Genomic DNA, 17835 nt, shown 5'->3' on the forward strand with positions numbered 1-17835 from the left:
CAGGAAGTTCTGACAACGAAATATTCCACATCAAAAAGAAAGAATCAACAGTTAGAATGTATTTCAAAGTCTGGCAAATCGAAACGGAATAGTGGTGTTCAAGTTGCGTCAGTACAGGAGGTAACGTGAAGAAATGAGGAGTTACGTAGCAGATAGCGCTGCAAAGCCTTGGATTATTTGAAAAATACTCCGAGGAACAAAGACGGCAATTTGCAAATCAAGGTTAAACAAACAAAACAGCATATCATCCGCAAGGATTGTAAAGCTCCGATGATTAACGGTTTGTATTCAGGCTGTTTACGTTTGACAAGCTTAAGCATCTACAGTAACCCCCCAGCAAGTTGCAGATTAATAGCCTGGATTACATCTTCCGTCTTGGCAGCCAGTCAGGGGGGCAGATCCGATTACCAATTATAACCTCTCGAGCGAAAACTGTCCGCGTAGACATACTGTTTTTGGCCTTTATAAGATGTCTAATAAAAGTATGGGGTCAAGTTACCCGACGATGAACAGTTCCAACAATCAAACTCAACAATGTCCTGATATGCACAACAATGTTATTACTATCCTCAGTGCGCCTTGAAATGCCAAACAAGTCATGATCCCCGCATTACTCCCGCTATTCTTCATCACTGCTATCCAACACAAAGCCGGCCTTGGCTCTTGGACGCCTCTGAGTAGGAGCCTTGACAGGTGTATCTTCTTCGTCATGATCATCATCATTAGCCATGTCGACATCCGTAGTCTTGGTCTTATGAGGACTGGAAGACAACGGCGTCTCGTCCGTCTCCATAGCGTCCTCTGCCGCGCTACGCTGACTCGACTGACCCCTTGCGTTAACAGGGGCCTCATCGCCGCTATCCTCCTCGTCACTGCTGACCACAAACGCCGTCGCCTTCTTCCGACGCTTCGGTAAGGGCTTATTTTCTGGCGCATCGCGGGCCGGCGTCCCAAGTTCCTCGCTATCTCCGTCGCTGCCGCCATCACCATCCTCCTCATCCCCTGCAACTGAATCTGATTTCCTCTTCCTACGCTTGCTCCGTTCTGCAGCTGTGGCACTGTCGTCACCACTGTCGTCGCTGAGCAGAACAGGACCTGCCTTTGTTGTGCTTCCAACTGCCTTCTCAGCAGTAATCTCGCCCGGATTTCGCGCCAGTCGCGAATAAAGTGCGTTGCGAGCTGCCATCCTCTCCTTCTCGCGCGCAAAGAAAGCTGCGTCCGCCTCCTGATCACTCTCATCGTCACTAGAGTGCACCCTCGCTGCTGACTTGATCTTTCTCTGTTTCTCAAGTTCCTTCTCTCGCCGTAGTCTGGCCTTCTCGTCGAGCTGTTCGTCGGTGAGCTCCTGTGCCGGCGATCGCTTCCTCCGCGTGAGCTTCTTCTTGGGCCGGACGTCAGATTTACGTGCCGTGGGACCACCTGGCTCGAAAAGAAACTCCTCCAGACCGTCATCTTCTTCGTTGTCAATATCGTTTTCCTCATCATCGTCGAATGCGGCCTTCTTCCGCCTTGAGCTTGCGCCGGCAGACTTGCGCCGTAGCTGGTCTTCTGCAGATTTGTCATCATCAAAGACGGGTGGGTTAAACTCCGCGGCGTTGATATGTCCAACTGCCTCTTGAAGTTGGTCGGCGCTTAGATTTGCAGGTATAATCCAAGCCGACTCGGGTGTTTCAGCCTCGCTCGGGGCCAGTCGCTCAAAGCCGACTAGGCGCATGAGAAGACGGAGGTGTGGGTTTTTGAACATTGCACCACGGCGTCCATCATGGTCGGGGCGGACAACTGCAGCAAAAATAGGTCAGTATCAAGCAATGAGAGAAAGGAAAGACAAGCCATATATGGGCGAGACTGTTAGACATACTCGTAGGCGTGTTGTCTTTGGGAATCGATGGCGCAGCAGTTGCTTCATTCTCGACGTCACCCTCTACGTTTTGACTCTCCACAGAGGGTAGTGCATTTTGAGCAGTTTCCCACGCACGGCGCTCTATCTCTGCGTTGCTCAGCACCTTTTTCACCCAAGTAAGATGATCAGCCTGATTCTTGTCTAGTAGAACCCCAACAGCAATAGCTATCTGTTGCTCGAGGTTCAAATCTTGCTTCTTGAAGTCGAGTTCTGCACCAGGCCGAGGATTGGCCGCGCCCGAGATTGTCTGCTTCTCGAAGCCGAATTCTAGGTAGTGTGCCGTGCTGTTTATCTTGGAGAAGAGCATCTCGATGATTAATGCAGGCCGCTCTTCAATCTTCCGCACGCATTTTCGGATGATTTGCTTTACCAGCTCCTCCCAGTCTTTGAACATGGAGGAGCTCTTGTCAAGGGCCTCAGGCCCCTTGATCATGTTGTAGAGGAGATGGATGATGTCTACGCGAAAGAGCATGACGCTCATGTCCTGCTTGAAAGCAACGCGGAAGAAGTAACGGTGGGCTCGCTTGAGTTGCGAATCGTCGAGGTCTCGGTAGTACTTGGTGAACTGGACAAATGTATCGACAACACCTTGTGGAATGAAGCGCATGGCAAACCGTCCAAAGTCGAATTTGCGCTCTTTGCTAGTCCTCTCGGCAGATGCTTCATCATTGGCCGAGTCGTCAGCGTCATCTATCCTGGTGTCGTCAGCTGGATCGTCGTCTTCGCCGGCAGCCTTGGCGGCCGTCTTCTTCTTGCGTGTCCTTTTGCGGGACCGGACCTGCATGTCGACGTTTTGTTTTGAGTATGATTCCAGGATGCGGAGATACGTGTGGATGAGTTCTGTGCAAGCATCCAGATATTCAAAACCCTGATCTTTGAAATTCCTGGCAATGTTGGCAATTGCATCATGGGTTGCCTCTTCGTAGAAGAGACGATTCAAAATATTTTCTGCAATATCTTCGTTCTCCTCGTCGCCCGAGTCTGCCATTTCTTGAACAGTCAGCAAGATCTGGCTGAAGCAACGCATCACCGTCGTCAACTCCTGCCAGTCCTTGTCGTTGTAAGCGCGATCCATGGCTCGGCTAAGCGTGATGAACATTTCCTGGTTCAAGACCCCCGCCACGAGGTTAAAGGGGGAAACATCGTCCTGTGAGGTGCTTGATCCTTGCTTTTTGGCCGTCTTTATCCTCTCACGTTCAGCTTCGAGGAACCAAGCCGTGAGGTAGAAAAACTGTGCTCGATGCTGGTGGAGCAAGTAGGGGGCCTCTCTGTCGATGGTCTTTCGTATGTGCTGGAACAATGGGTTGAAACCCGAATCGAGAAACTCTTCAACAAAGCCCCTGAGTTGTTTGTTGGCCCTCTCATTTAGAGACACAGGCGGCCCTAAGTCCTTTGGTTCCATCTCGGCTTTCCTGGATCTCCTGGGCGGCCTAAAAGTCTTGCTGTCGTCCATTTTGCGTTCCCGCGTAGCGGAATCTCGAAGAGCATCCTGTCCGGATATTGCAGACATTCTGCCATCTGCTCTTTGCACCCAGACCATGGTTCCAAAGCGGTTGTGGCGTGTTGGGGCTCGCTTGTTCTGCGCTCGCAACATCGATTTTTCTTTATTGATAAGGGCAACCAAATCTTCACCCTTGGCTTTGCTGAGAGCCTCGCCATCCAGAAATAGCTTGCGTATGTCGACTCGCTTGACCAGGTGGAAAATGACCTCCATGATAATGACGTCCTCGGTCCTGAAATCCTCGCCCATGTTGGAGGCTATTGTCAAGATGGCGAGAAAGATGTCCTGGTATGAAAACGCGTCAATGGTGGCTGATCGAGAAATTTGCGACTCATCCCCGTCGTACTTGAGCCCTGGAGGAGGTGCTATCATGGCGATGTTGCGCAGGAAGTATAACACGAGCTTGATTATCCCTTGATCTCGTGGGGTCCGATCCCCTATTGGGACAGCCATAGACGGCAGTGCGACCCTGATGGCAGTGTGCAGTATCTGAGCTCCATCAAAGTTGATAATGTCACGCTTGTAGCCCAGCTGTGCAAGCTGGAGTACAGGCATGTGGCGGTAGTGGTTGACGGTGGTCCGCTCTGGGTCTTTCTCGATGGGCCAGGTCAGGGGGGTCATGATCTCGTAGCAGGCAAGGGCCAAGCGCGCCTTGAACTTGCTGTCGGATTGGGCTTCGGGCCATGCGGCGAGAATGTGAAGCAGATCACCGCCAACAACGTTGGCTTCGGAAAGGCAGCGGGCAACATCCATGCGATTCGTTTTCTCGTCGTAGAACCGGATCCATTTTTTCATATCCCGGAGGACCTCCAATGCATCATCTCCGAGCTTGTAGCGGCCATCGTCGTCTGCGCTGAAGCCACCGAGCTGTAGGGGAGTGTGGGCAGCTTGTTAGTTCCAATTAAAACGAGAAAGACGGCAAGTAGTTGTTGAGCAAGAATATTAAAATATACCAACTTACTGCCGAAACTAGACTGTTGATGTGAGCCCGAACTTCGGGGTGAACGACATCGTTTGCGCCGTCAGAAGCCTCCATTGTGGCGGGTTTGTGGAATATCAATCGCTCAGGCCATATGGCTATTTTCGATTTATATGCCCTCTAAAGTCCAGTGAGGTATCAAGGGGACATAGAGGGGAGGTTTCGAAGGCCTTTGGATGAGTTATACCCTGGTTGTAGTTGCGCATTTCCAAATTAATTACTGGAGACGCGTTTGACGTGTTTTGGCGGAGAACCACTTTACGCGTAAACTTTCAGGGTTAGTGTCGGAACACATCTACTACACTACTGCTCTTCCCCACATTCCGTTTACTTCAGTGGACAGACAGGCCAGCCAAGCCAACCAAACAACGAATGTTACCAATGGTGACACTACCAAGATCTGTGTGGCACACTGTTGATCAAAGAAAAGTGAAAGGACCACGTACATCACACTCCCTTCTCTGCCATTATATTTTTTTGTTTTATTTCTTTTTCTCAAACTTCCTTAAATTTTTCTTCCAATTTAATTTGTTAAGAGAGGGATCTGGCCTTATCTTAATTGAAATGTCTAAAGAGACGTAAAGGCCACTTCAGCACTCAACCTCCTCCATCCAACCAACTAGGTACCCAACCAGTCAAGATGGGCCTTTTTGAGATGCTACCTGTTTCCAAGATTGTGCATATTTCGGTGATATATGCAGCATCTTTTGCGATCACGGATGCTACGGAAGATAGTTTCATTCAGTCACGCCGACTTTTACTGACACGCTTCATTTACCGCACTGGCTTGTTCCTTGTCACCATATCAGCCTGCATCTGGCTTGCCATAGTAAATACCAAGGTCCCAGAGCCATACTTGGTCAGTGCGAAACCCCCCTTTTTTTGCATTGCCCTTCGCTGGTACAGCTTTGACAAGCTGAGTATCTTAACTTTAACTTCAGGGCTGACAATTGGCTTGATAAAGGACGAGGTTTTTCATATTCCTCAGGCAGACAAGTATTTGCAAGGAAGATGGTCAGAGTGGGATGACAAGATCACTACTCCTCCAGGCCTGTATGCATTCAGTACTCAAATATTTAAATGTTTGACCAAGAGTTACGGCTGATCTTTCCCCCTTTCAAAGGTACCTTATTAGCTATGTCCTGGTGAAAGCTCGTACATGGCTGTCCGCCACGGCTGGTGCAGTGAACCCAAGGTACCTACAAGATGGGGTCACGGTTGCAAGCTTACTGCGCGAATCCAACGTCTACGCAGTCGTTGCAATTGCAGCACTGGCTCTCAAATGTCGTAGATTCATTGAGACCCGACACGCCACAACCATCGCCAAAGGGCCACACTTGGACTCCATGTACAGCATTCACACAGCCATCAACATAACCCTATTTCCCGTCATATTCTTCTTCTCTGGACTGTACTACACAGATCTATGGTCCACTGTGACAGTTCTCTGGGCTTATGAGAACCATCTGAAGCGTGTTACTGAACAGACGACGTTTCGGAATGATATGACCACGGTCATGTTGGGCATTGCAGCCCTGTTCATGAGACAGACAAACGTTTTCTGGGTCGTTGTCTACTTTGGTGGCCTTGAGGCCGTACATGCGGTCAAAAAGGGGGCTGTTTCTTCATCAAGCAAGGCTGTCAACGCCGCTGATATCAGGGAGTTTGCACCTGCTTCGAAAGCATATTGGAATCTCTACGCGGCCGGCAACATACACGACCCTCCTTTGAGTGTAGCAAGTGCATATGGTGAGTTTTTGCATAGGCCATTTCTTCTGATTCCCATCAATTAACCTGCATCTTCTGACTAAAACCTCGTAGATGTCGTCTGGCTTGCACTCAGTGTGGCCATTGCAGCTGTGCATAATCTTCCCGGAGTTCTGCTTCAGGTTTGGCCTCATGTTTCCATCCTAGGACTGTTTGCCGGATTTGTAGCCTGGAATTGCGGCGTTGTTCTCGGTAGGCTGCGACCCTCTGCTCTCATTGTGTTGAAATTCGATGGTGCTAATATGCTACGAATGCAGGTGACAAGTCTAACCACGTTGCGACCCTGCACCTGGCCCAAATGCTCTACATATGGCCCCTAATTGCCTTCTTTTCAGCTCCACTGATGTTGAGATGTTTATTCTCAACTGCCCGTCACCTGCAGAAGTTACTTCCAGGTCGCACTGCCCAACTCCAAAAAGAACGCAGTATGAAGTCTTCGCAGAAGGACTGGGTCCTGACTTGCCTCGCCTTTATTCGAAAGCATACAAGCACTGGGTACCCATTCCCGCTCTGGTATGTTTCGGCTGCAGTGGCAACAGCCATCGTTCACAAGAGCACCATCATTCACCCATTCACGTTGGCGGACAATCGCCATTACATGTTCTACGTGTTCCGCTACTCCATTCTCAGGAGGCCCGAGGTCAGATATCTGCTTGTTCCTTTCTACGTGGTCTGCCATCGCCTCTGCTGGCACTTGATTGGCGGTACCTCGACCCAAGATAGCAAACGGAGCCGCTTCATACAGGCACCGGGCGTGGAAGCTGTATCGTCGGTACCACCAAAAGATGCCGCCAAGGTGAAAGAGGCGGATAGGCCCGAGGACGGCGGTGAATCGCTCTCCGCAGGGGTGATGTGGCTTTTGGCCACGGCGCTATCACTCATCACCGCCCCGCTTGTCGAGCCGCGCTATTTCATCCTGCCGTGGGTCATGTGGCGGATCATGGTACCGGCTTGGAGGGTGAAAGAGCCGCGGTCCGGAGAAAAGGGGCTCGCGAATACGTTGCGCTCGTGGACCCAGGGGCTAGACCTGCGTCTCATGTTGGAGACATTGTGGTTCGTAGCCATCAACCTCGGAACCATGTACATCTTCATATATAGGCCGTATCACTGGAAGGACGTGGACGGGAAACTGATGGACGAAGGTCGGCTGCAGAGGTTCATGTGGTAGCATAGAATCAGTCTTGATGCGTCTCCCAGGACAGGTGCTATGCATTTTCATAGCCTATGTGCTAATGTGCACAAGCCTTTCCAGTTTATCTTCATACTTTGTTGGTGTGCACATATCGATACCCAGGAAAGAAAACAACCCGAACCCGTCCGGTACATAAATGAATCCTGTAGGGAAAATACCATCCCAGCCCGCAACGCCATTTCCTCGCCATCTTTACCATATGCAGACGCCACTTATTTACCCTTGGACCTGCGTCCAAATCCCACAAGGTCAACCTGGTCCATTTGCCGAGGAGTAGAAAACAATGAAAAGAAAAATTGCCTGGACAATATGCCTAGAACAGAAAACAATGGAATGGGGAAATCAAAAAAGAAAAAAAAAATAAGAAACCTCCTCTCCCAAAAACTTTTTGGTGCTGTGAGATGAAAATGTTACAAAGAACAGAAAAAGAAGGGGGATAAAGAAAGAAGAGAGAAAAAAAAGGCACAAAAAAAAAACACACACAATCATAAACTCAGTCGATCTAGACTCAATCTATCCCCGCTGCGCACCCGACGTATAACGCCCAGCCTGAAGAAACGCTCCTCTCCCGTCGCCGTCCTGCCGCCGACGTACCACTTTTCCGCCCCGCGCACATTCTGAAACCCCTCTGTGCTGCTATCGCTGCCGCGCCTGCGTCCAGGGGCGGGGATCGGGATGCCGCTCGTCGCCGCCGCCGTCGTGGCGCGCGGAGACTGGACACCAGGACTGGGCTGCTGATGGTGCTGCGACGCCGCAGTGGAGGATTGTGTTTGTTGTTGAGATGACGACGACGAGGTTGCCGAGGATTGCTGCTGCTGCTGTTGTTGCGGCTGCGTGCTCCGGGCGACCGCCGCGGTTGAGTACGTCGACGTCGATGATTGCTTGCCTGGTTGTTGTGATGACGTCGTAGCTAGCGGCTGGGTCTGTTGGCGGAACGCGGCGAAGACGCTCGTGAGGAAGAAGGGTCGTTGGGATGGCATCGTTTTAACGGCGTCCCCCTGGTTTTTTTTTTTTTTTTTTTTTTTTTTTGGTTGGTTTGTACTTGCGTGGTGCAGGGCTGCGGTGGCCTGTGTTTGCGTGGGGTTCGTTTTTGAAGGAGATGATTATTTCTCGTATCGCAAACCGAAGACGAATATCCCCAGTGTCGTAAATGTTTATGTTTGCCGATCAGTATTACCGGGTTAACGGTCTGCCTATTGACGTTATTTGAAGGCGGCAAGGTAAGGCTCCGGCGCGCGGCTTTTCGGGAGGAATTCGATGGGCCGGAGACGGTAGGGTTCGAAGTGGGAGGACCCAAAGGTCAAGTTGAAGGATAGTCGGAGAATATAAACAATGACGAAAAACCTCCTCCAACGTTTCCTTGTTCCCGAGTTTGCTCCCTCTTCCCCGCAAAGATTTCAGGCCACCCAAGAACCCCCGAGGAAGCCTAGTTCGCTCCACCACCAAAAATACTCAGGCTTGGCTTTCTGTAGCGAACGGATCGAGATAGGTGGGCAAAAAATGATTGGGGATCGGACCGGTCTTTTTGCTGTCGATTGATTTGATCGCACGTTGGTCGCTTTTTTTTTTTTTTTTTTTTTTTTTTTTTTTTTTTTTTTTTTTTTTTTTTTTTTTTTTTTTCTCGTCTCTCCTGCAAGCGCTCGGATAGGATCGGGCTGGCGGGCGATGCGGCAGGTTTTGTCTGTTTCTTTCTTGAACCTCAGCCCTCTGCGAAGGCGTCAAATCAGGTTTTGCGGCTTGACTCTGATTTTGTATTTTTGGCGAGTGATTTTATTATTTTACTTCTTCGTCTCGCATGTGATGGTAGCGTCAAATGGACTTTCGTCGCAGCTGTTTCCCTATGTTTGGACGTATCGGGGGAACGGAAAGGTTGGATTTGAGAGGGGAGTTTGTAATGGTGTGGTGTGGTAGGCTGGCCTAGGCTCGAAGTTCCGGGAGCGGGCACATCTGTCAAGTTGTATGGGGTAAGGTGACGAATTAATGGATCGCTGGTTAGGCATATTAGCACCTTTCCCGTTCTTTTGGAACATGAATCGGCCAAACTCGGAACGTTCCCCGCATTGTGAATTCAGCTTTCCATTGTGACATTTGATTCACTGTTCTTTTATATTGCGCATTTATCTACCTTTACAATAGTGCATCCAAACTTCCTCAGCTGGTATTTTCCCTCGTTATTGTACTGTATATGTTTGTACAAATATCGGCAGTGACGAATTTGTGCAAAGAAAGTTATAGACTTATTTCGAACTTTGGACTTTAAATGCCAAGAAAAAGCACCCAGTCATACATGTCCGGCAATTATGACAAACTACTCGACTATCACTCGCTAGTTTTTTGCGGCCTGCAGTAGAAGTGGAGTGGTGCTACTCTACTCTAGGTACGGGCGCAGAAACTTTCTAGCATGCAGAATTAAATTGAACTGAATTGAATTTGCGGCTCTGTTGATGAGAGCGAGTTCCTGCGCAAAAAGAAAAGTTTCTTTTTAGTCAAGTAGACCAGCGTCATAACAAGCTGTCTGTGTCTAGCAACCTCGACGCCGGCAATCTACGGCACAAACCACTTCACATGCATGCACCTCGCTTAGGAAGTTTCCCAACTTTTCGAAAAAGAGTCTACAGTTTTCTTGTGGTCAGCTGAGATGGGTGGCTTCGTGAACAAACTAAGACTCTTCCCTGTTGTCTCCCCCAGCTGTAAAATGTGGAGATGCGGGGCATGAGGTCATTTTCCAACAGGTTTGTTTGGGATTTTTTGCTTATACGTGGTACTGGTACTGGGGGCCGATGCGGGGTGTTGGTACACGTGATACCCCTGAGCTAAGCCCCTGAGACTGCATCCTGTTGGCCAAAACTCTATCTAACTTAGAAGTATGGTGCGGTGAAAAGGGGGGCTTGGGAGGCATGCAAGTCTGAATGTGTTGGACTGTTGAGAAGAGGCTGTGTGAGAACTAGAACTTAATCTAGTCTAGACTATTTACAGAGTAGCTGTAAGTTAGTCTAGTTCGCATCTCTATATCAAATGTTCACTTGCATGGAAACGAATACCATTGGTGGCAAGATTTGTATGAATTAGATCTTGTTCTCAATAATAGAGAGCAAGAAAAGAAGGGAAGTAGAAGAACAAACTCCCCAAATGCCCTACTAAATAGAAGAATAAAAAAATGAAATGCCACGCTGATGAGCCTGCTGAAAAGAAGATGAAGCGCGCTAATGCAAGCCACTCCCAACTCCTATTTCCTTCTCCTTCTCCTCCTCCTATTATGACTTGAAGCCTCCACAAGTCCCCGGGGAACCCAAACCCAGCCATGAAGAAAAGAAATGAAAAAAAAAAAAAAAAATACCCCCGAACTCCGCTTCTTATGCGCCCTTTATTTTCATTCTGATGCTTTGCTGAATGCTGTGTGGATTTGTTGCTGTTGTTGGATGCTGTTGGCAATCTGAATTAAGATCGTCTTCACCCTTTTACTCCTCCTCTTCGAAGTCCTCGAAAGCCGCCTCCTCAAAATCCGCTGCGTCATCTACAGGCGGCTTGGGAGCAGGGGCAGGGGCAGGAGCAGGAGCAGGAGCGGCGGGAGGAGCGGGAGGAGCAGCGCCGGGAGCTTTGGGGGGTGTCGGAGTGGGAGTTGGGCCGGCATCCTCAACAGGTTGAGGAGTGGCGATAGGCTCGCCGGGGTTGACCCCATTGATGCCGTTGATCAGGTCGCCGATGAGATCGCGCTGCTCGATCTCCTCAAAGGCCAGGTCGTTGTCTTGGTTGGTCTCCTCGGTCTCCTCCTCGGCGCGGGGGAACTTCTTTCCCTTCTTTCCCTTCTTGCCCTTCTTTCCCTTCTTTCCCTTCTTGCCCTTCTTGCCCTTCTTTCCCTTCTTGCCTGCTTTGGGTGTCAGTGAATCTGGATCAGAAAGGAGAGAGAGAGAGAGAGAGAGTGTGTGTGTGTGTGTAGGAATGATGATGAGAGGAAATAGGCTTGCATACCCTTCTTTCCCTTCTTTCCCTTCTTCTTCTTCTTGCCGCGCTCCTCGAGGAGGTTCAACTCGCCGGCACCCATCTCAAGGGCGGCAGAGACCGCGGTCTGAAGAGTTTGACATGTCAGTATACCTCATCTTTTTGTGCGAGGCTATATTACTGGAGAAAAGAATAAGAAAGAGATGTGACTTACTGCAAGCTCAGCTGAGCGGCTGACCATTGCCATTGTTCCATCATCCATCCTAGCGGGAACAGGAGCAGCGATGGCGGCAGCGCTGAAGAATGCCAGGCCAAGAGTGGCGGCCTCGAGGATGGTTGGGATATGCATTGTGAGGAGGAGGTTGCTGTTACTGCTGAGTAGTTGATAGCGAGAGGCTGTTTCTGCTGTTTATAGCAAAAAAAAGATGTTGTTGGTTTTGTTGTGTTGTAGCGAAGGTTGTCCTGTTCACTGTTGTGATGATGAGGATGAGGAGGGAAAAGAAATGATGGAGGATTGTGGAAGATTTCGAATTGTTTTATACAATCCTCTCATCCATATTCCAAACGCCCTTTTACTGCCATACTCAGCCATAGCAGTAAGGTTTCTGTCCCTTACGGGACTACTCACTGCCCTCTTCGGTACGTCGGTCATGATGCTTACTGGACCGCTTGGTCGTGAGGTAATAGCCCGAAAATCTTGGAAAAGAGTCCAAGCGTGAAAAAGGTACCGACAAACATTTGTTCAGTCGTCATGTAAGGTTCACCTCATGCCTTGCTTACCATTCCACTGGTTGCCTGCACCAAGAGCAGACGTTGAGGGGGAAAAAAAGCAACGACAGTGGCATACGGTTTGAGTGAGGACTGCTTACCCGTTGGCTGCCTCCTCTCACTTCTACTGAGACATTGACGGGATCATCCGAAGCAAAGTTCGGGTGAAGAAAAGATCTTTGCACTTTTCAGCAGGGCTTCCCGCCTGGCTAGGGAAAACGGGTTTTGAAGAAAGAAAGATCCAGGGGTTAGCAAAACGAAGAAAAATAAAAGAACATCAGACCTTATGAGGCCATGTCGTGTAATGCAGATGCCCGGATCGGCCCATGGCTGCGGGCCGTATAGCTACAAGCCACGCAGGGTACCACTAGTCGACCTGCTTGCTTTTGCTTACATTACATGTATATCGTTGGGGGAAAAAAGGCTACTGACTAGTAGCTGTAAGGGAAGGGATCGAGGATGGGATTAGAGATCTGGTGCATATGGCACGCTTTGTTCCTGCAGCTGAACATGCACTTTTGCTCGGGGGCTGCGTGGTAGCGGCGAAAAACAACAGACGAAGGGGAAAAAAAGAATAAAAGGGAAAAAAACCCTTTATTCCTAGTAGTGAAGCCATACTTGGTGCGGCCTGCATCAAACCCACAACATCAGATTTCTTGTTTATGTAAGTCAAGTATGTCGAAATGGGGGCTTGATATCATAATGCATAGCCCCCTGACGAGTACGCGGTCCGTTCCTTTGCAGTCACCGCACGTTGCCTAGAAGCAAGAAAAAAAAAAGAAAAGAAAAAAACGTTCGTCGAGACTCAGTACACCAAATTTAGAAACCAGATGACTTCATGAATCTGTAAAGAGAAAAAAGTTAGATCAGCAAGTGAGTAGAGGGAAGTCTATGCAACATGTCGGACCAGCTTAGTTATTATATAATGTATGTATGTGGTTGCTGCGTGAACCCTTCGGAGCTTTTCATCCAGCCCTGTCAAGGCATCCTCGCTAGATTCGTGATTCAACGGCCACTGCCGTTTGCTTACGAGGTACGCGTCGAAAAGAAAATGGGACGAACGGAGGGTGGCATATGGTACCAACTCTTTCCAGACTAGATCAAAGGTTGGTGTCAATATCATACTCTAATGTACCCAACAAAGACATATATGACCATGAATTTTCATGTCCTACAGTTACTAGAGCAAGGAATTCCATCAACTATGTTAGTGTTGCAAAATACATATATGACAAAGAAACCAAGTACGATATCTGGAACTGCAATCATCCGATGTTTACTCATAGAATACAGTTTAATGACAGTAAGACCCAAACAGGTAACGATGACGACCATGTACTAGTCTTGGTCTGATTTTGGTCCGATTGCGACCCGTACCGGGAAAACCGAATGTAAGTTATCAGGCAAACCCTTTCTCTCATCTTAATTAAGACCTTCCAATGTGCAGGACAAGAAAATCAAAAAGTTCAGACCTTGTGAAATCAAGTCAGCAGTCGATCATCTTCTTTACACATTGATCATTGAAAACATACAAAAGGTCGGCGAATAACAACACGCACGCACCCAAGCCAATAAACTACCATGATATAAAACAATAGAATTACACTTTCCTAATTACAACAAACAAAAAAGTAATGAGCCAGGCTAACGTGCAAGGGCTTATTTAGTGTTAGAATGAGGGTTGGCAACACCGGATACGGTACCAGAGCCCAACTTGTTGTATTCAACGTTGATTGGCTCTTCCTCGTTCCGGCCAGAGATCCTAGAGTCTGCACCCGAGTGAGGATTGGTGTACTGCCTGCTGCCCGCGCCGTGCTGGCCCGAGATTCCAGAATCAGCCCCAGATGAGAGACTGTAGTTTTGGGCCGAGTCCTGGCTCTGACCATAGCTAGGCGGCGAAGGCTGGCGGTGGGTGGGAACTCCGTGCCCGGGAGCTTGGGCAGCTGTGCCTGTTGATCGTGGGTGCTCTCTGTACGACTGGTTCTGCGTTGGGTCCTCAGCTCTGTGCGAGAAAGTTGAGAGTCCATGGCCAATACCGCCTGCAGCGACTGCAGAGCCCAGGGCAGCTGCATTGTCTTGGATGGTAGATGGGGAGTCGTCATGCCTCTGCTTTGCCTGCAGAGAAGTTGGCATGTCATCGTGGGGCTGAGATCCCCGGTGATCGGAAGCGGGAACGGCGGAACGGTACTCAGGAGCACCACCCGCGGGCCCGCCGCCATGTGCAGGAGAGCGCTGGACTGCACCAACCCCGGTACCGGGTGTGTTTCCGGCATTTGGGCTCTGCGAGAGTGAGTGGGTTGAGGTGGTGGGCTGCCTGGGAGTGGTGTTGTTGGAAGCATGGATCTGATGCCTTATTGTCTCAGTACCCAAGATTTTGACGTAATCAGTGCTCTCAGCTCGCTGAGGCATGTGAGGCTGGCTTGGCCCCTGCTGATGATGACTGGCGGCAGCGGCACCTCCTGCGAGTGCACCCACAGCAGCAACTGTACCGGCTCCCTTGTGTGCCGGGGTGTCATCGGTGGTGGAAGAGGGTGTTCCCTTCAGTGCATTCTGCTCCTCCTCTGTGTCAACTCCGGCAGCCTTGGCAATGGTGAGCAGTTGTGATTCGAGAATCTGCTTGTCCTGGACAGCCTCTGGGTTTGCAGCCGCTTCGGGCGACTCGCCGGCCCGCTCCAGAGATGATTGCACAGTCGCCGGGACGCCAGGTGCAACTTTTTCGAGGGGAGGGTTTGCATCAGCATGCCCGGTGGCCGCCGTAGCAGTTGTGCCCAGTGCATTCTTTACAGAATCAGGAAGAACAGAGGCAGCATTCTGCACAGCCGACTGGGTCGTCTCTCCTGCGGTGGCGGCAGCGTCGAGAGTTGTATCCCTGGCGGCCGGGTAGTTCTCAACTGCCTTGTTCGTAGCCCATGCCGCTGCTTCTTGCGCAGCCTTTGCAGCCGCGGCCGCGGCACTTGTTGCACTGGCTGCGATTTCTTGGGCGAGCTCGGCAGCAGTCACGGTACCGTGGTTGTTGTTCTCATTTAGAATGGAATCGACCTGAGCCTGCTTATCCTCTGGTCTAGCCTCGATGGGGCAAGCGACTTGCTCCAAGACCTGTTCCTCGGCCGCTGATGCAAGTATTTCGTCGTCTGTCTTCTTCAGGGAAGGCTGGATTCCATCAGTCGGATGAGAGGTGTGGGAGTTGTAGGCAGATGGGCTCTGGTCGTTTATCGAAGTGACAATGGGTGCATCCTGGCCAGGATGGGTTGCAGAGCGTGGGCTTGCCGTATCCCTACCGGGCTGTGGTGCTTCTCCACTGATCACAGGCTGGGTCTGAGGGACGACAATGTTTGCGGACAAAGCACTGGAAGATTTGTTCGGCTCTCCGGGGAAAGCTCCTGGCACGCTGGGAGTGGGAGGGTCCTCGCGTAGAGGGTCCTCGCGTACAATGTTGCGAGTACCAGTGTTGAGGTCGGCCATGTTGGTTGATGTTTTAGTTGGTGACTAGATTAGACTGGCTGTTCTACAATATGCCTTAGCAAGTCAAGGCAGATGAGTGAATTTGAATTTGTATTTGATGATTGTGTCGTGTAAACCAGTCGATATATGTGTGTGCCTGTGTGTCTGGTTCATCTAAGATCTTTCACGGTCAGGTTGCGGGAAAGATCAACTTCTATATGGTCCGGTGTACTCAAGCTTCGCAATAGTTTACGTCAGTGATTCGATGGCTGCTTTCCTTCTCGGAATTCGTGGCATTGTTCTCTGTCCTACCCATACCGACAATCGCCCAGAAGTGACGCAGCGCTTACCCACAAATACCATCAGTGGCATTTTACGCCAAAGTCGGTTTGTCGCAGCGCCGCAATCAGATCAAAAAATACCTAGACAGGAAAGACAGGCCTGTCATAGGTACCTAGGCTTGCGTCAAGCTTGAGTCCACTCGGCAGTGTAGGCGGGTTACAATGACGTTGTTGGTTCCCACAGCACCCCTGTCCACAGCTACCGTTATGGTATGGCGGGGTCTTTTAAGACAAGCCAAGCTTTCGAGGGCCCCGAATTATCGTCATCATTGATGGGCTGTCGGTTTCCGTTGCATGCCCGCCTACCAACTACTTACCTACCTAGGACGGCTTGGTATGCCCGCATCGAAAACATCCCTATGTCGAACCAATTGGTTGACCTTGTCCCCATGCAAGGAAGATCGGATCCCTTGAAAAGGAACAAAAGTTCCGCAGAAAAATGTGCCGTTCCGACGACCGATAATGATGGGGCAGTAATGTATGACCTCATCACTCACTACCAATGGTTGATTGATATTTACGTATACACCCGAACAAACAGCCAACCTGCACAATTGGCAAGCTGAGTCTGGGCGAGGCGCGTCTAGTTGCCTAGCAAGCCTACCTTAGTTGTAGGTCTAGACTAGTTCTAATCTAGAATGGAAGAGATAGGCACGCACCCGAGGTAGCAAGGCAGGTAGGTAGGTACCTTGGGTAGGTAGGTAGGTTCCATTGGTATGCATGCACGTAATGTCGGGGTGTCAACCTTTTTACCCACATTGTCGATCGGCCTTCCCTCACGAAGTTGCACGGCTCGCTTACACGCCGTCGTCCCCTTCACCATCCGCCCATACCACAATATTGGTAGGGGGGTCCGGCAACTCGGCAAAGAAGCGCCGGACGCTATCTTCACTGTATCTCATACTGAAATGCACCAGCACAAACGTCGTGCGGGGAAACCGGCGTACTACAGGTTCAAGGTCGGCCCATAGGGTGTGCTTGGTCTTCTCTGCCTGAGCCCGATGCTCTTCGAACAAGAAGGAGCACTCGGTGATGACGACGGGGATCCCGCCCTGGAGCCAGTCAGGACCCGCTGCCAATGTCGCTGCCGTCGTGTCTCCTAGAAATGCAAACAATGGCGTCAAGTGCGGCGCGGTGATGGCCTCGGCGCCTTGGGTCTGCCGCAGCTCCTTGAGTTTGGCGCCCGGGAGACCACGATACTCGGGCCGCAGCCGCCTCGAATTCAGCCCAAAGACGTAGCCAAGACAAGGCACCGTGTGGTCACATGCAAAAGCGGTCGCCGTGAAGGTCTGGGCTCGTCTCAGCGGAATGGTCTCGCCGTCGGTGAGGCCGTGCATCACATGCGTGTCCAGCGATGTCCGCCCTTTTGGGCGTATGCCTTTGCCATCCCAGTCTCTATCAGCCTGTGCCGGGTCTGTGGAAGCAGCTTGCCCTTTATTTTGACTTGATGCCTGGTCCTCAACCTCAACCTCGTCGCCCTCATCCTCGTTCCAGTCCGCAGCAGCCTCGAGGTCATCGGCAGTGATGAGGCCCCCTTTGTTCAAGAGGGTTTTCGCACCAATGAAGGCCTCTAGTGCCCATACCATCTCTTTTGGGCAGTAAATGTCTGGCCTATCAGCCCTGGTGACGAAGCAGGGCGTGAGTAATGTGTGGTCGCTATGGCCATGTGTCAAGAAAATATGCTTTGGGCGAAGGTTGTTCACGACGAGACCTGCGTCAAGCAGCAGATTGAGCTGCGGGATCACAAAAGATGTGTGCCAGGCTGCTCGTGAGCGACCAGTCAAGATATACTGAGAGTATGGCGCTGGGAACCGCCACTCGAGGATATCGGAGCGAGGCGACTGTGGGAGCGGAGTTGCGAAGCGAGGTTTTGACTTGTTGACAGTTTCCCTTCCTGCTCCTTTTCCAGATATTGCAGTGTCCATCTCGTTTATTTTACGCGATGAGATTCGAAATTTTGGTAGATAAATCCAAGGACGAACATGTAGAATCAAGGTATTACCTTTG

The 17835-nt window shown here is 50.4% G+C and overlaps 6 protein-coding genes across 6 annotated transcripts; 1 reads left to right on the top strand and 5 right to left on the bottom strand.

The window, feature by feature from the left end:
• Window positions 1–573: 573 nt before the first annotated feature.
• On the bottom strand, window positions 574–4437 carry PgNI_06930 (uncharacterized protein; the record flags this gene model as incomplete). The annotated part of the gene is made up of 3 exons (XM_031126948.1): window positions 574–1779; window positions 1859–4268; window positions 4363–4437. 3 exons carry the CDS (start codon window positions 4435–4437, stop codon window positions 620–622), a joined length of 3645 nt encoding a protein of 1214 aa, XP_030981047.1. The 3' UTR covers window positions 574–619.
• Window positions 4438–4819: 382 nt separating this feature from the next.
• Window positions 4820–8383, top strand: PgNI_06931 (uncharacterized protein). Its single transcript, XM_031126949.1, has 5 exons — window positions 4820–5239; window positions 5345–5433; window positions 5504–6129; window positions 6202–6339; window positions 6405–8383. The coding sequence occupies exons 1-5, from the start codon at window positions 5021–5023 to the stop codon at window positions 7313–7315; spliced, it is 1983 nt and encodes a 660-aa protein (XP_030981046.1). The 5' UTR covers window positions 4820–5020; the 3' UTR covers window positions 7316–8383.
• Window positions 7825–8319, bottom strand: PgNI_06932 (uncharacterized protein; the record flags this gene model as incomplete). Its single annotated transcript, XM_031126950.1, has 1 exon — window positions 7825–8319. The coding sequence occupies one exon, from the start codon at window positions 8317–8319 to the stop codon at window positions 7825–7827; it is 495 nt and encodes a 164-aa protein (XP_030981049.1).
• Window positions 8384–10797: 2414 nt separating the features above from the next.
• PgNI_06933 (uncharacterized protein) lies at window positions 10798–11627 on the bottom strand (the record flags this gene model as incomplete). The annotated part of the gene is made up of 3 exons (XM_031126951.1): window positions 10798–11204; window positions 11309–11405; window positions 11493–11627. 3 exons carry the CDS (start codon window positions 11625–11627, stop codon window positions 10798–10800), a joined length of 639 nt encoding a protein of 212 aa, XP_030981048.1.
• Window positions 11628–13705: 2078 nt separating this feature from the next.
• PgNI_06934 (uncharacterized protein) lies at window positions 13706–15508 on the bottom strand (the record flags this gene model as incomplete). The annotated part of the gene is made up of 1 exon (XM_031126952.1): window positions 13706–15508. One exon carries the CDS (start codon window positions 15506–15508, stop codon window positions 13706–13708), a length of 1803 nt encoding a protein of 600 aa, XP_030981043.1.
• Window positions 15509–16625: 1117 nt separating this feature from the next.
• On the bottom strand, window positions 16626–17753 carry PgNI_06935 (uncharacterized protein; the record flags this gene model as incomplete). The annotated part of the gene is made up of 1 exon (XM_031126953.1): window positions 16626–17753. The coding sequence occupies one exon, from the start codon at window positions 17751–17753 to the stop codon at window positions 16626–16628; it is 1128 nt and encodes a 375-aa protein (XP_030981042.1).
• Between the last annotated feature and the right edge of the window lie 82 nt (window positions 17754–17835).

Source organism: Pyricularia grisea (assembly GCF_004355905.1).
Source record: "Pyricularia grisea strain NI907 chromosome Unknown Pyricularia_grisea_NI907_Scaffold_4, whole genome shotgun sequence".
Lineage (NCBI taxonomy): Eukaryota > Fungi > Ascomycota > Sordariomycetes > Magnaporthales > Pyriculariaceae > Pyricularia > Pyricularia grisea.

Coding starts and splice junctions, on each gene's coding strand:
- PgNI_06931 (XM_031126949.1), top strand. CDS start 5,021: ATGGGCCTTTTTGAGATGCTACCTGTTTCCAAGATTGTGCATATTTCG. Junction 5,240..5,344: donor AGGTCCCAGAGCCATACTTG/GTCAGTGCGAAA, acceptor GGCTTGATAAAG/GACGAGGTTTTTCATATTCC. Junction 6,340..6,404: donor GAATTGCGGCGTTGTTCTCG/GTAGGCTGCGAC, acceptor CTACGAATGCAG/GTGACAAGTCTAACCACGTT.